At 40.0% G+C, this 15361-nt stretch overlaps 1 protein-coding gene across 1 annotated transcript in view; it reads right to left on the minus strand.

Annotated features, from left to right (window-relative positions):
• Positions 1-15361, minus strand: part of kcnh3 (potassium voltage-gated channel, subfamily H (eag-related), member 3) — a 187855-nt gene that overhangs the window by 33118 nt on the left and 139376 nt on the right. Inside the window, exons 3-5 of the mRNA XM_085374900.1 lie at positions 10801-10935; positions 6441-6580; positions 2490-2742 (exon numbers count right to left, since the gene is read on the minus strand). Coding sequence (XP_085231026.1) covers positions 2490-2742; positions 6441-6580; positions 10801-10935 — 528 coding nt within the window. The remainder of the gene's footprint in view (positions 1-2489; positions 2743-6440; positions 6581-10800; positions 10936-15361) is intronic.

Below are 15361 nucleotides of genomic sequence, written 5' to 3' on the forward strand. Positions count from 1 at the left end.
TCAAAGTATGATATGATCCTATTCAAAGAGCCAAGGCTTTGAAGCTTGCTGAAAAAAAAACAGACGAGGACAACACGACAATAAAAAAAGACAAACAGTCATGATTAGCTCTTCAATGTTTGCTCTATGATTTTAATTTTACTGCATGGTATTAAGGAACGAAATGAATGAATAAAAGGTGTCCCGGCAGACTATTTCAATCCACTATTGTTTGCTGGTGAATGTATCAATAAATAGGCACGGCCTATTAGTCCTAATAAATGGGATATCGACTGACAGGAGTCAGACATTTAACTGCGGGTGGCTCGTGTAATTTCATTACGAAAGTTTATTGATGGAGAGCTTGTGTTCACTCTTTCCCATTAACACAAATCGTCCGCTGAAGAGCACTCATGTAAGTTTCCTGCAGTTAGGGTGGACATGACCGAGGACAAAGAGGCCTGTTGTTTTCTGGGAAATGACTTAACAATCAGATGTAATGGCTTATTGTGGAATTGCTCATATCCTTTTCCCTGCAACATTCATCATTAAAAACTTGAACAGAACTTTTATAATGAGAACTTCTATTAGGAGTCACATGCCTATCAGACAAAGGCTGTTTGACTAACTTCCCATCAGCAGACAGTTGATATAATCAAAAAGAATTTTGCAACAGTTACACTGCCAGTAAAACGTTCTTTGCACACCCACTCATTCAGGCCATTTTCTTTTTGTTTCTAAACACTTGAAGAGATTTCTTAAGCTGGCCTAATGTTTTTTTCCTCATTTGCTGTTACAATTGTTCATATTGAATTTGAATTTATTGAATTTATTGAACAAGGCCAGAGTTTCAAAAATGTTCAAGTATCCCAAAAGCTCAGACTTCACTTTTATTTTCACAAAATTTTGTTTATTTTCTTTGATTTTTATAATGTCAAAGAGAGAGAGCACAACCCCAATACGGTCGTCTCATGCACACAGCTCTGAGTGTGTACACAGCACGCCTACTCAACTTTTTTACTCAACTAAAAGTTGAGCTCACAATGATTTCTACTGTGGGCTCCAGTAGATTTTCTTAGTGTACAGCTGACCTGTGCTGCTGCTGCTACTCTTACTGCTCTTTGTGGGTGAATGAATTCAATAAGATGTAAGCAGATGAGCTATCTTGGCTGATTTCCATCCTCTATACGTGCAGTATGCTGTTTATATGCTGCCTTTACATGAGAAAGAATAAAGTTGGTTAAAAGGTGGAAGTTAGTGAGTAACACCAGCTTAAATTTAAATTCGTGTCAACTCACGCTGACGAAGAACACGTCAGCTGCTGTGCACCAGTGCATTACTGTAAACTGACCACAGCTGATACCTGTCACTTTAAAGCATCACTCCATTTATAAATCAGTCCGTTTGTAGAGGATGAACTGAAGGCCTGCGCCAAGGCCCAGTAGAAGATAAATGTGAATAATGCAAAGCTATGCTAGCAGAGGCAGCAAATAAAGCTACAGAGCTGATAATGAGGATACTAGGTAGTTCATACAACAGGTGGCAGTTTTCAGCAGTCCACTGGTGGTATTTATTTGTAGTTTAAGCCTCCGCTCTGCTGTGTCAAGGTATTTTTTTTGGTATACAGGAAACAGAGCTCAACTGCTATTGTATTAATTCATATTATGGCAAGTCCATCGTTACTTTATCAATTTAGGTCAGGACAGAAGAACTCTTAAAGTTTCTTCCAGAATGATCAGTTGCTGTAACGACACAGACTCTCATGAAGACAAAAGGAAGACTACCAGCTCCCTTTGCTGCAGTTACCAGCCTCAGAATCAAATCAACAATTAACAGCCTCTCATATTCATCAGTGGCCTCATTAATGCTTGACAGACTCTAGGCAGCACACACATTTTATTTTATTAGCTTTTTGGAAGAGACTGGGAATCAGGCCATTAAGCTTATAAGGCTACTAAGAAAACCACGGCTGAGGGAGACCAGGAAACACAAGGAATGGAAACGAGACCAGTGGAAGTCTAGACTCTTGTCCAAAAAATTCAGTGTGAGCTTCTTGATTTAAGATGCTGCATTTTATGAGATACAGCAAGTGTCAATAGAAGATTGAGGCAAAGCTCTGAAAGACTGTGGAAAGACTTTGCTGGAGATTGTTGGAGATGTTTTCAAAATTCAAAGCACAACTTAACCCCTACAACCTCCACAACACCCTACTGAGACACAGTTTCTTGTCTAGTTTGAGTGAGACAGCCATCATTTTTCAGGAGCAAAATGAGCCAAAAACACATTTCTTTTGACCAAGAAGCAGACTGACAGAGGGACGAGTTAGACTACAGAGTGAAGGAAAAGTCCTCAGCATTTGTTAAACAATGGTACAAAACATTCAGGTTTCATTTTCTTGGTTCCTACTTTCTAGGTGTGTCCAGTCTTTCTAAGACTTCTTGCTAAAGGAAACAAGTTCTATGGATGGTTAGAAGAAAGCACCAACATGAGAAGACGGCACACTATCTTACCTAAAATGAAGAGGATCTCGACGAGGATGTCGCTGACGCTGGGCGGGCTGCGTGAGGCGCTGCCTTCATCCCGCCCTCCCCCGACCGTGAAACACACGTTATAGGGCACAGTGACGGCCACGTAGAAAGTCGCCAGCAGAATTAACCAATCCCAGCCGGCCTTGAAGGTTCCATAGTGGAGCAGGATGAAGCGAGATTTCTGAATGGCTGCTACTTTGTATTCCGGGATTGGAGGCTTCTCCCCAAACATGTTCTGGATTGAGAGGGAGACAGATGTCAACAGCTCTCTTGTTTCAGGTTTTTACATCTCTCTCGTTGTCCCTCTGCCGGGCCACGATAACACGGCCCTGTGCACACACTTATCGAGCCACTTCAAGCTTCGAAAGCTCACACTGTGCAGAGGCATTATAAAAATCCACAGGAGTGGAGATTTCAGATTCATTCCACTCGATATAACAGTGCAGCCATGAAAACAGTTTCAACCATTCATAAGTGGGTTATTGCTTTTGCAGAGTTTGAGTAAAGTCTACCAACACTGACAAAATGGTTTTCCCAGCACTAAGAAGGAAGAAGAAATGTGGGACCACTGGTTCCAAGCATTAACTCTCACACCTGTGAAATATGTTTTTATGAAAAAGAATCTTATTTGTAATTCATTCATTTCCTTTGGAATCAGGAAGATTAACCAAAGAACTCATTTTGTTTCCTGTGTGAGGTTCTCTGCACTCAAGTAAAAATCTGACGTAGCTGTACTTTCAGTTTATCCAGTTCATGGAACTATGAGCCTGAGTTGTTATGTTTACCATGATTTTTGCATGTCCAGCATAAACCATTTATGAACTGTACAGACAGGCATTTAGTCTGAAATACAAATGATACTGTTTCATTTTTCTAATGGGATTGTTGTTTTGTTGGGTTTGTTTAATGAGCTCCATCAATGTAAATGTTTTTTGTATTCTGGACTATTTTTATGTGAGAAAGTCAACACGTAATGGAAAAAATGATTTGACTTAAAGCAAATAATGAGCAAATCAGGAATCACCTGGTAGCTGATAATCTGTTCATTAGTGAAATTTAGAGTAGATGTTTATTTACTGGCAGTGAGATTTTTATATTAGTGAATCACTGGGTAAAGTTTAGCTCAATATTATCTGATCTAACTCATACATCCATTAATTCCTGATTGACTCTGCAGACACTAAACATTACTGATTACATAGAGCCTGAATCATTTCTTTGATTACTTTACTTAATTAAAGAGTCATTCTTTGGGTAACGGTGAGATTCTCATTAAGTAATAAAGACCTACTGAGTAAGAACTGGGTGCTTCACAACATGAACCTCCCATAAGATATTTTTTTATGTCCTGACTGCTTATTTTAGCCTGGGTCAGGAGTCATTAGAGTTTCTAGATCATTAGCTATCACGTGATTCCTCGTTTGCTTCTCAGTTTTTGTACACAAGTTATGAATTTCCCTCTTTTGAGAAGTTAAAAAAGCAAATAATGATGGCCCTGGGTTGGTGGTCATTGAACATGCAGGGTGCAAACTGCATCGTTCTGCATGTTTCCTAATCACTGACATCAGCTAAATGTAGATCTGCTTTACCACGGAGTAAACCAAAACCAAGCATAGTCCTCTTGTCCTTCACGCCATCTGTCAGGGTGTGCGCTGCCCGCTGGACTGCAGCAGACCTACAGAGAGGTCAGCTCACTAACACACAGCCATAATCATCATCTCCTGTGATGCCAGGTCTGAGCAGTAATGATAATTTCCCATTTCATAACATTTCGTTGTCAGTTTGCAGTGTTCTTCTTCTCTTGGCTCTCCTTCATCTTTCCTGCTTGGCTTCTCATGTCTTTTGTATAGTCTCGCTTATTCTCTAACCCTAAGAGAGTCTCCCAGACTTGTTCTCCTAAAACCTAAAGACGAATTATGGATTTAATTAACTGGTCCCTTAACGAAACTGACAACTCTGGGCTTGGGAGAGCCTGATTGTCCTGTGGAGACGTTTGCTGCTGGATACTCGATGGTCGGATGCATCGTGTGTCTGATGACACTCTCGATGGGGGACATTCAACGACAGCTACCAATTTGGAACCATAATAACAGAGTTCTGGCTGATTGGAGCTGGCTTGGACCTGGCTTATCGAAGAACAAGAAGCGGCTACAGTTGTTCAAAATCCCACAAGGCTGGCTGTGTGTACTCAGACTGTGTTTATTTGAACGCAATATGGATATGATCTTGGAGAAGCTCATGGCTCTGCTATATGGATAACATCTTGAAGAAGAACAGCAGGAATTGAGAGACCTGGTGACCAGTGACGGACATTAGACGAACTGTAAAATTGGAAGCAGTTTGTTCGCACTAACCAAAACAACTACCATCTTCATCTCATGCAGGCCTCCTGACTCCAGCTGGATGCTCAAGGCAAAAGCTGACGGGAATAACAATTCTCCTTTAGATAACAAGACTGTGTTGTGACTTTCTCCCTCCTCATTCAGGGTCGCCCGTGTCGACCGAAGATTGTTGACTTTTGCCTAACTGGGTTAAGGGACACTTTCTCTCAGCTAAACATGAACACACACACTCTCACACGCACACATATGCATGTACACTGACACAGACCTACACTCACTCTTATGTCTTCTACGTTGTGAGATGTGCTGATTCATGTGCTGAGGTGTTTTTTTCTGTTCTCAAACTGATCTCCCTGTTGGAGCTCAGTCTGGGAGGAGTTATTTTTTCTCCTCATCTTTCCTCATGTTGTGCATTTCCCATTGTTATACCTCTCTGACCTGTCTTCCCCATGTGATGTTGTAATATATGTATGGTCGGAAGGGTAAGATGGCGCTGGCAAAGGTCGGCAGCCTTAACCCAACAAATATCCCACGCGTGGGACTAATAAAGGTTATCTTTATCTTTTGCTTTTTGACACACAATCATTTACTCAAGCTGAAATATTTGGATTGTGTTGTCTCTGTTACTTTAAACCACACAGCTGCACCAACAGCCGGGTGCACTGCTTTAATGCTCAACTCTTTTTCAGTCTGAACTCATGCTAAGGCAAATAATACAAGCTACTATGCTATCAGTGGCTTCCCCGTTGTTTAGTTCAGGGACTGCTGTTGCAACTAGGGGAGCAATTAAACTGACTGCCTTTCATCATAATGAGGCAATAACCTTTTTTTTTCTCCCATCTCCAGTCTTTGGAGAATCTTTTCATGGCTGCATAACATGTATGTGAATTAAAAGTTTTGCATGAATAAAGTAAACTCATGATTTTAACTCTGTCACTTCAGTGTCATCACCAGTGCCAAAGTCCCAAGTGTGAAGCTAATGACTGAATGAGAGGCAGTCTGGAGCCAGCCTGGCATACAATAACACTTCCTCTGGCATCCAAACATGTTTCGTTTTTATTCTAATATGAAAAGAATATTTCTGGCCACAAACTTAGCCTGCAGCCAGTGAATTTACATTCCTAAATTTAATGCTTCTCACATAAACATAGTGGAAATACTGCTAACCCACCCAAGCCCTACGCTTGATCTTTATCCAAAAAACCTCCTCGAATTAGTCAGCAACAGCTCCACACTTCACTGTGTCCACATCGCTGATTGAACAGACTAGAATAACTCACATAAAACTGACATGTAACAAAAACATTTGACGTAAGCAAAGGTAGACATACAGTCAGAGCTATATGCTGTTTAATGAGCATTACAGCGTTGTCCTCATTCTGGGACCTCCACAGCAGACATGGTTAATGGAAAAAAAGAAATACATTAACTAAAAGTTCTTGACTTTGTTAGTGTGCAGCTTGTTTCACGTGTAAGGAAACTCCCGACGCTGGCGTGGCAGCTTCATGGGTTGCTGCAGAAAGATGTTAACCACACAGAGAAACCTCAGTCATGTAGATGTAGCTGTAAATATAAAAGGAGAGAAACTCACATTGTTGATCTTGAGCTTGCTCTTGTCTTGTTTCTGCAGGTGTCCTGACAGGTGATAGAGCACAGCTCTGCTGCGGCGCCGATTGGCGTTGAAGCCCGGAGGGCGAGTCACCTGATGCACCTCCAGACCCGTCTCTTCATCTGTGGAGGAGACAGAAACATGCTGAGCTTTGATGCAAGAAACGAGAGGAATTTAAACCAGTTTCTGTCTCATCCGCTGCATGCCAACTAAAGCGCACGCATAGCTCAGAAGTAATGCTTTGACTGCTATCTTTTTATTTGTACGTGTAAGGCTGTGAAAACATAACATAAAGTAAAGAGGTCTGTTTAGGACACGCTCACAGAGTCTGTGAAAAACTAGAAAAGCTGAGATGGACTGATGGAAGGTTGCTTCTTTTTCATATATTGGATAGAATTAACTGTATGGTTAAACATCTTTACACTGACAGAAAGAGAAATTTTGTTGTTTCGCTCTATTTCAGATCAAAGCTAGATGTATGTGGCCCCCGATGAGTTTGACACCCCAGTCCGGGTCCAGGTCAAAGTTTATCTGGGTTAGGGTTTGTTAAGGATTGGATATTAACCCGACCTATAACTCTATATGGGACGCTTGTGATCTCATGAACCGAATGAACTGTTGTTGAGATACATGAAAAAGGATGAAGCCTTCTGAATGGTACTCCCTGACCTGGATTACAGAATCAGTAATATTTACCAAGACCCACCAAGTATCTTATTCATATCATAACTTTCATCATCATCAAAAAAGAGAAAAGGACTGAAACCGAGTGTGCTGAGGGCTCAACAGATAGATTAAGAAAAAGATTAAAGGAGTTGTTCTTTGTAAAGCTATTATTCAGATAGAAAATATTTCCTCTATTTCCACTTTTAATGTCCTGTTTCAACTGTTGCCCTGTTCATAACATGATTTATTATAACCATGGCTGGAAAGTGCCCACCCAAGTAACCAAATCATTTTCATTTTCAACAAGCAAATTTGATTTGTACATAATATCTTGGCTGGATTTCAGGCGGTTCAGATAGTGTATGAAGAAAAGCATCTGTGCCTCTTTCCACATATACAGCATGGGGTTATTCAGAGGACCATCACTAACTAACACACATGCACACGCACACACGGCCTTAACAAGGTGTGTGTTTTGTGTCAGAGGGAAGAGCTGCACCAGCACCTGTTTTGACAGATATACAAAAAGAAGGCGTGTTAGCTGGGCAAAAGTGTAGCTGCAGATATTTTTATCCTTAGAAATTTTAATCTGGGGAGTACGTAGACGTTTTTTCCTGAGCTACATTATTGCTAATTTTAAAGATATCAGCACTCAAGGTCAGAGAAGGGCGAATGAATAATTTTACAGCTGCTAATACAAGTCTCATTAACGTCTCCTTGAAAGCAGTTTCTGAGACACAGGATGAATTGAATGCACTTTGTTGCTTAAAGCCGTCAGCCTTTTGCTGTGTTTTCCCCTTCGTGTCTAAAGGACAGTTTGAAGATGAAAATCTCGTCTTTAATGTTTACTCAGCACACAGAAACACTTGTGACATGTTATTCTTCACAATCTTTTGCAAACCCACAGTTCTCATTTTGTTCAAAGTTTACCCTAACCCAGTGGTGAGGCTTCTAACCCGAGCTTTTTGTTACCAAATCCCTCACCAGCAAGGAAAAATCCCGGCAGCAGCCAGTGGTTCCCCCTCAACCTCTCAGCAGATATACCTATGATGTCAGTTTTTCAGTTACCTCATGTAGAAAATATGGCGTGTGACACCTGACCTTGAGGCCGAGCTCACTGAGCTTCAAACTTGTCTGCGAGTTTGAACAGATACACCTGCAGTTGTCGCATTCACAGGAGTCCACGAGGCCCTCCTGTTAGCTTGCCGGGCAGGGTGATGACAGTACCCCATCAGACTCGTGATTTTCATGATTTTCTTTATGCATTTCTTTAATAAATGATTGTAAAAAGTGAGGCACTTGCTTGCACTGGTAAAAAGAGTGATCCTTTTGTTGAATCCAGCTGAGATTTCCCATCGTTTACATCATTCCTAAAAGGCTGCCAGGGTAGCACGTGTCTAAACTTTTCAATAAGATGCTTTAAACTGTTATTGTGATAATTCTTCAGCTCTCTTATACTAGGACTGTGTTAAATGAGCAGTCTACCATCATGAAAATAACTCCCTTTTCTATGACATAGAGAAAATCACATGGATTTCATACAGCAGCGGTGCCACTTCAGAGAAGGTGAGCCCACCATGAAGCATTGCAAACAGCAGCTCTGAAAAGCAATGTTTAAGAAAAAAACCCTCCAACTCTGAATATTTCCACTTCATCTCGAGTGCTCTGATTACTTTTCTTCTGGTCTCCTTAGACGATTGCTATTCATCTCTGAAATTATAGTATATGCTGACAGCATTTACAAGGTTAGAAGGAAGCTTTAGTTCAGTATAAATGTGCTGGATTGCTATTTTTCTTCACACCTTGCAGTGAAATGCAGTACACACACCTGCAAGATATTCACATATTTTACTTTGTACACCTGTTTGAAGCACAGAGAAACATCTCCTGATGCAGGGGTCAATCAATAAAGTTTGCCCTGAGAAAAATACAATTATGCCCCTTTTTAATGGTCAGGTACCAGGTTATGCTGTTGTTTCTATGTTCTTTAAGCACATGGGCAAACAATGAAAGAGAAATGATAGAGGTGGGTTGACCTGCTTTAGGGCAGGTTTCTTGGTTTGTATACATATTCATTATGCAATGCTACAAATTCACAAGAACCAGATGTTATTATAGAAGCAACAGAAACAAACATAACATATCAGCAGGTTAAGGCATTAAAACTTATTATTCTGTGAGCCACATCACTGTCAGCCACAGTGATCTTCTTTCCATTGATAAAGGACTAATACATTGTATCCTATGCTGAAAGAAGGAAGCACGTTTTCTTAGTATTTAGAGAGATCGTGGCTGATACTGGCTAACCAATGTTATAAAAAACAATTTTAAAATAATCGATGTATGTGCCGATTTGCTTTGACCTCTCCAGCACATTCACGCATGTAAACAAACCAGTGCATGCAAATGAATATGCAGGCTGACCTGATCACCCTTTCCTCCGTTCGATATGTACAACAGTAAAGTGTACAAAGGTAGCATGACCCATACAGCATAACAGTAGTAATGAAATGATTCTTTATGTCGTGAGCAGAGAAAAATGATTCAAAGCTATTTATGAGATGTGCTTTTTAATGTCAGTGGACGCTGCACTTGCCAATAACCGATTCCTGTCTGCCTCCAATTAACATGCAAATATTACCTAGTAATTAAAATTGCAGCCTCGCTCTTCACAATTCAGTATTTTCACCAATTCTCAAAATGTGTGCGTAATCTGGTTCTCAATGTACATCTAATACGAGGAAGCCATTAATATTAATGAGTTCAGTACACTGACAGATTCTTAGTGAGATTTACACTGGGGAAATAAGCAATCCAAATTATTAATTGATGCCTTAATTGTTGTTTGCTTGAAATGACAATAACTACAGCGGAACTGAAAAGCTGAAGGGCCAAATGTTCTGCCTGCTTTCACCATTTCCACGGGTGAAGAGTAATTAAAATTAGGCTCACACTATGGCAGCATAACTAGATAACTGCTGACATGAAATGAAACATAAACATGGGGACATCCCTAACACAGAACAGATATTACTTTATGCAAATTTCATGTTATTTATCGAATACTGCCATTCTACTGGCCTGGGACAGATATTCTCAAGTTGCCTTGAGGCGCTAACCACGGCAATATTACACACCAATAATGAGAAATAATAAAATCCACATGAGGAGGTTGAAGGGCTGAAATCACACTCAATTTACCACTGAGATTACAAAAAATATGAAATCAGAAAAGAATAAGCTTCAATATCAAAATAAAGCATCTTAATTTGTTTGATATTTGGATTTATTAAACTGCTGACGTGGTTCATGCATATGTTATGGCTTGTTGTGTTGTCACTTATTGTTTCCTGCCCTGTTTTCTTATTGTTTTGTTTTAATTGTCTCATGTTTTTACTGACTGTGAAACACTATGGTGAACTTTGTTGTTTTTAATATGTGCTATATAAATACATTTTGATTGATTTGATTGATTGATGTTTGTCTTGGATTAATTCGTTTAGGTCTGTCTTTCCTTGTTTATTTTTACATGTTTGTAGAACATAATAAAGAACAATTACAAGGATTTCATAGATTTTCTGGCAAATAAATAAAAATGTCCTTTTGGCAGCCATGCCGCTGTCAAAATTTTGGGCCACGACTGTAGTGCCAGCTGGCGTCTTTTATACAAACTCACCAGTTTCAGGTCCTTGCTCAGGGTCCTGCTCCTTCTTCTTGTCAGTGATGTCTTTGTGGGACACGAGAAAAAGAACCACCTCGCCCTTCTCATTCTTAATCGGTACAATGTCCAGAAGACACCAGAACTTTGTACCTGGAGAGAAAAATAAATGCAAACCTACAATTAATGTGGTCTTTCGTAATACAAAAGTGGAAGCGGTTAAATCTTTTTCTCCAATGTACCAAATGTTTCAGTCCTATACATCACTTTTAACAGACAAAGTCTGTGGAAGTCTTTACTGAACTATTTCTGATGCTCATAAATGTGAGTTATATGTGAGTTTACATTTTAAACCAAGCGAAACAGTGTCTGACTCATGTTATCTCATTTTTTTACATTATTTTAATTTGTTAATTTTCCAATTAGTGGTAAAAAAGTGGCATTAACCCACCGCAGACTGCTGTTACCTCAATATTAATGATGTGACCAGCAATGTTTAATGTTTAATCTGGCTGCCTACTGCCGTGTACATGCCGCTGAACACAGACTCAGACTCAGAAAAAACCCCCCTGATGAAATTGGCTTCAGGAGCAGATTACTTTGACATTTTAGACAGACCTTTCCTTCCATGTGCAGACACAGAACAGAGCAGGCATCAATCACACTGATTAAGTTAAAAATACCATAAAAGAGGAGCTGGGGTGGACGTGGGTTGCAAAGTTGCATGCAGATGCTCAGGAACTGTGGGTAGGCTGAAGTTGCTTAAATAGCCCTAAAATTATTCATAAGGAATCTATTAAAATGTGAGCCATCATCTAATTTGTACTGAGATCAGCTGATCTGCCTGAGTGAAACTACATACCTTCACAACATTAATCTTGCACACTGAAAAATGGTACTTAAGGGTACCTAGTATGTTTTTCTCATTTTATACAATATACAAGATCATGTGGTGTGTGTTAGGTTTATATTGTTGATTGTCATTTATGCTTAGAAATATATACTCATATATTCTTAGAGTTTTATAATCGATTGCATAATGATAGAGGTCTGATCCTTAGCAGTCTGCAAAGACTCTGTGTGCCTCCAAGAGCACTCTGGCACACACACACATCTTAAGGTCATGAGAGAGGTCATACCTTCTCTTACTGACATATGGTATAGGAGAACACCTACTCTGTATCTGGTTAAGTATAAGAGCCCTTTGTTTGAATGAACTGCTGGACTCCCTGGCGCCAGTAGGTGTGGGGAGTCTTCACAGGGTCACATCTTGACCCCGCACACACACACATTACATAATTACATAATTAACATCCCTTATTTAAAATCATGAACAAAACAGGACAGCAACAGCAAGGCAGCCAAGCAGGACATTTATCTCCTGTTGTCTTATTCTACACACACACACACACACACACACACACACACACACACACACACACACACACACACACACACACACACACACACACACACGACACACACTTGTTCACATGTATGTCTGTGTAAGATGTGTATGTTTTAACAGGAAGAAACTCCAGCAGAACCAGGCTCAGGGAGGGGCGGGGCCATCTGCTGTGACTGGTTGGGGAGTGAGGAGAAAAGAGCCAGAGATCAATAAGAATTAATGGTTAAATACAGAGTGGTTTAGAAACCCACTGAGTCAAAACCAGGAGTGAAGAAGAAATGTGAGCAAAGTGTAAACTTGCAGCTTTCATTTAAGCAGTTAAACGTTGACTTCTTAGTCAACTGAACAACAACCATGTTCTCAATGAACCCAGAAAACTCATTAATATCAAAGCTGAATGTTTCTGGAAATAGTTTTTAGTTTGTTTTTAGTTTTAACTATTTTAGGGGGATATCTGTGTGTGCAGGTGACTATTACTGTGCATAATTATTAGGCAACTTAACAAAAAACAAATATATACCCATTTCAATTATTTATTTTTTACCAGTGAAACCAATATAACATCTCCACATTCACAAATATACATTTCTGACATTCAAAAACAAAACAAAAACAAATCAGTGACCAATATAGCCACCTTTCTTTGCAAGGACACTCAAAAGCCTGCCATCCATGGATTCTGTCAGTGTTTTGATCTGTTCACCATCAACATTGTGTGCAGCAGCAACCACAGCCTCCCAGACACTGTTCAGAGAGGTGTACTGTTTTCCCTCCTTGTAAATCTCACATTTGATGGACCACAGGTTCTCAATGGGGTTCAGATCAGGTGAACGAGGTGGCCATGTCATTAGTTTTTCTTCTTTTATACCCTTTCTTGCCAGCCACGCTGTGGAGTACTTGGACGCGTGTGATGGAGCATTGTCCTGCATGAAAATCATGTTTTTCTTGAAGGATGCAGACTTCTTCCTGTACCACTGCTTGAAGAAGGTGTCTTCCAGAAACTGGCAGTAGGACTGGGAGTTGAGCTTGACTCCATCCTCAACCCGAAAAGGCCCCACAAGCTCATCTTTGATGATACCAGCCCAAACCAGTACTCCACCTCCACCTTGCTGGCGTCTGAGTCGGACTGGAGCTCTCTGCCCTTTACCAGTCCAGCCACGGGCCCATCCATCTGGCCCATCAAGACTCAGTCTCATTTCATCAGTCCATAAAACCTTAGAAAAACCAGTCTTGAGATATTTCTTGGCCCAGTCTTGACGTTTCAGCTTGTGTGTCTTGTTCAGTGGTGGTCGTCTTTCAGCCTTTCTTACCTTGGCCATGTCTCTGAGTATTGCACACCTTGTGCTTTTGGGCACTCCAGTGATGTTGCAGCTCTGAAATATGGCCAAACTGGTGGCAAGTGGCATCTTGGTAGCTGCACGCTTGACTTTTCTCAGTTCATGGGCAGTTATTTTGCGCCTTGGTTTTTCCACACGCTTCTTGCGACCCTGTTGACTATTTTGAATGAAACGCTTGATTGTTTGATGATCACGCTTCAGAAGCTTTGCAATTTTGAGACTGCTGCATCCCTCTGCAAGATATCTCACTATTTTTGACTTTTCTGTGCCTGTCAAGTCCTTCTTTTGACCCATTTTGCCAAAGGAAAGGACGTTGCCTAATAATTATGCACACCTGATATAGGGCGTTGATATCATTAGACCACACCCCTTCTCATTACAGAGATGCACATCACCTAATATGCTTAATTGGTAGTAGGCTTTCGAGCCTATACAGCTTGGAGTAAGACAACATGCATGAAGAGGATGATGTGGACAAAATACTCATTTGCCTAATAATTCTGCACTCCCTGTAAAGGTTCAGATTGACTCCCTCTATATTTTCATACATGAAGGTGTTCTTAAGGTGTCCTTTTTTTCTCATTGTACCCACTGTACCAAAATGTTGATTTAGCCTTTTTGTTTTTTCTTGATTAGGTTTATTCTGTCTTGTCTAACCTTGGCCTCCTTCCCATGGACAAAGCTCTTGTTGACATTTTCCATCAAAAGCAAATTCAGGCTTTTGGACTTACCTCAGACCTAGTCATTAGTCAATTGTTCAATTACTTGTGAGTCTGTGAAAATGGAGAAACTATGTAAAAATATCTGTAATCATAAATGGAGTGTTTTTATCATTTTTGAATTAAAGCTCAAAGACTATCAATCACATCTTAGTTATTACTAATTTAGAATAGAGAAGAGCAGACCTAATTGTATTATGAGAGTATGTTCACACTGCTCTTTCAGCATAGAGGGATTTGCTTTGCCATCTAAACCCTCAGAATACACATGGTGTGTTGAGGAGGTGTGGTGGCCCACAGATAACACACACACCTTCACTACAGGAGAGTCGCCTGGCTGCCTTACCGAGGGCTGTGATCACTGCCAAATATAGATGAAATAGCATAATTAAAGCTGCTTGTCTATGTGTTGACACTATCAGAAATGTATTTAAACTCGAGCTAAATCAGTTCTAAAATCAAGTGATCTTAAAAAGTAATCAACACCAGGCTTGGATACATACATGGTAGAAATATCCTAAAAATCACAGCTGGTCTCAAAAATGCTGCTCTTCCACCTCAAAAATATTTATGCCCAAAATGATGAATAAGTAATCTGATTACATGTACTGTTGTAAAACATTTTATTCTGTTACCAGTGTTCATACACTTAATCACCAGATCACCACAGAACTGGTCAAATGAAATGTACTTGACTGGTATACATTCAGTTTGTACAAAGCATATGTTCCATAATAATTAATCATTTAAATAAATAAATCTTAGTTGTGTTCCTTCATGTCATCCAAGAACAGATTTTTCGAGTAAGTAAATCTTTTAAAATGGCCCAAATATGTAATTTATCCTTTTAAAAGCACTTCCTCATGGAGTAATACATATTTGGTTGCCTAGCAACAACGATGATGAGATTGATGTATGTGGGACTGACTTGAAATAAAACGTGTGTAACATGAACCAGTATACACAGATGGTTCCGATACTTTCAGATAATCTTCACGGGGTTTATTGACAGTAGAACAATAGGTGAATAGTGCATTACCAGCCTTGTCCCTTATATAAGGGTACCAAATAAAACATTTAAGCCCTCTTTACTGTCACATAAATGCATGAAATCA

This window comes from Diplotaxodon limnothrissa, linkage group LG16 (assembly GCF_057381915.1).
Source record: "Diplotaxodon limnothrissa isolate DT_005_m linkage group LG16, D_limnothrissa_male_GT1.1, whole genome shotgun sequence".
In the NCBI taxonomy this organism is placed as follows: Eukaryota; Metazoa; Chordata; class Actinopteri; order Cichliformes; family Cichlidae; genus Diplotaxodon; species Diplotaxodon limnothrissa.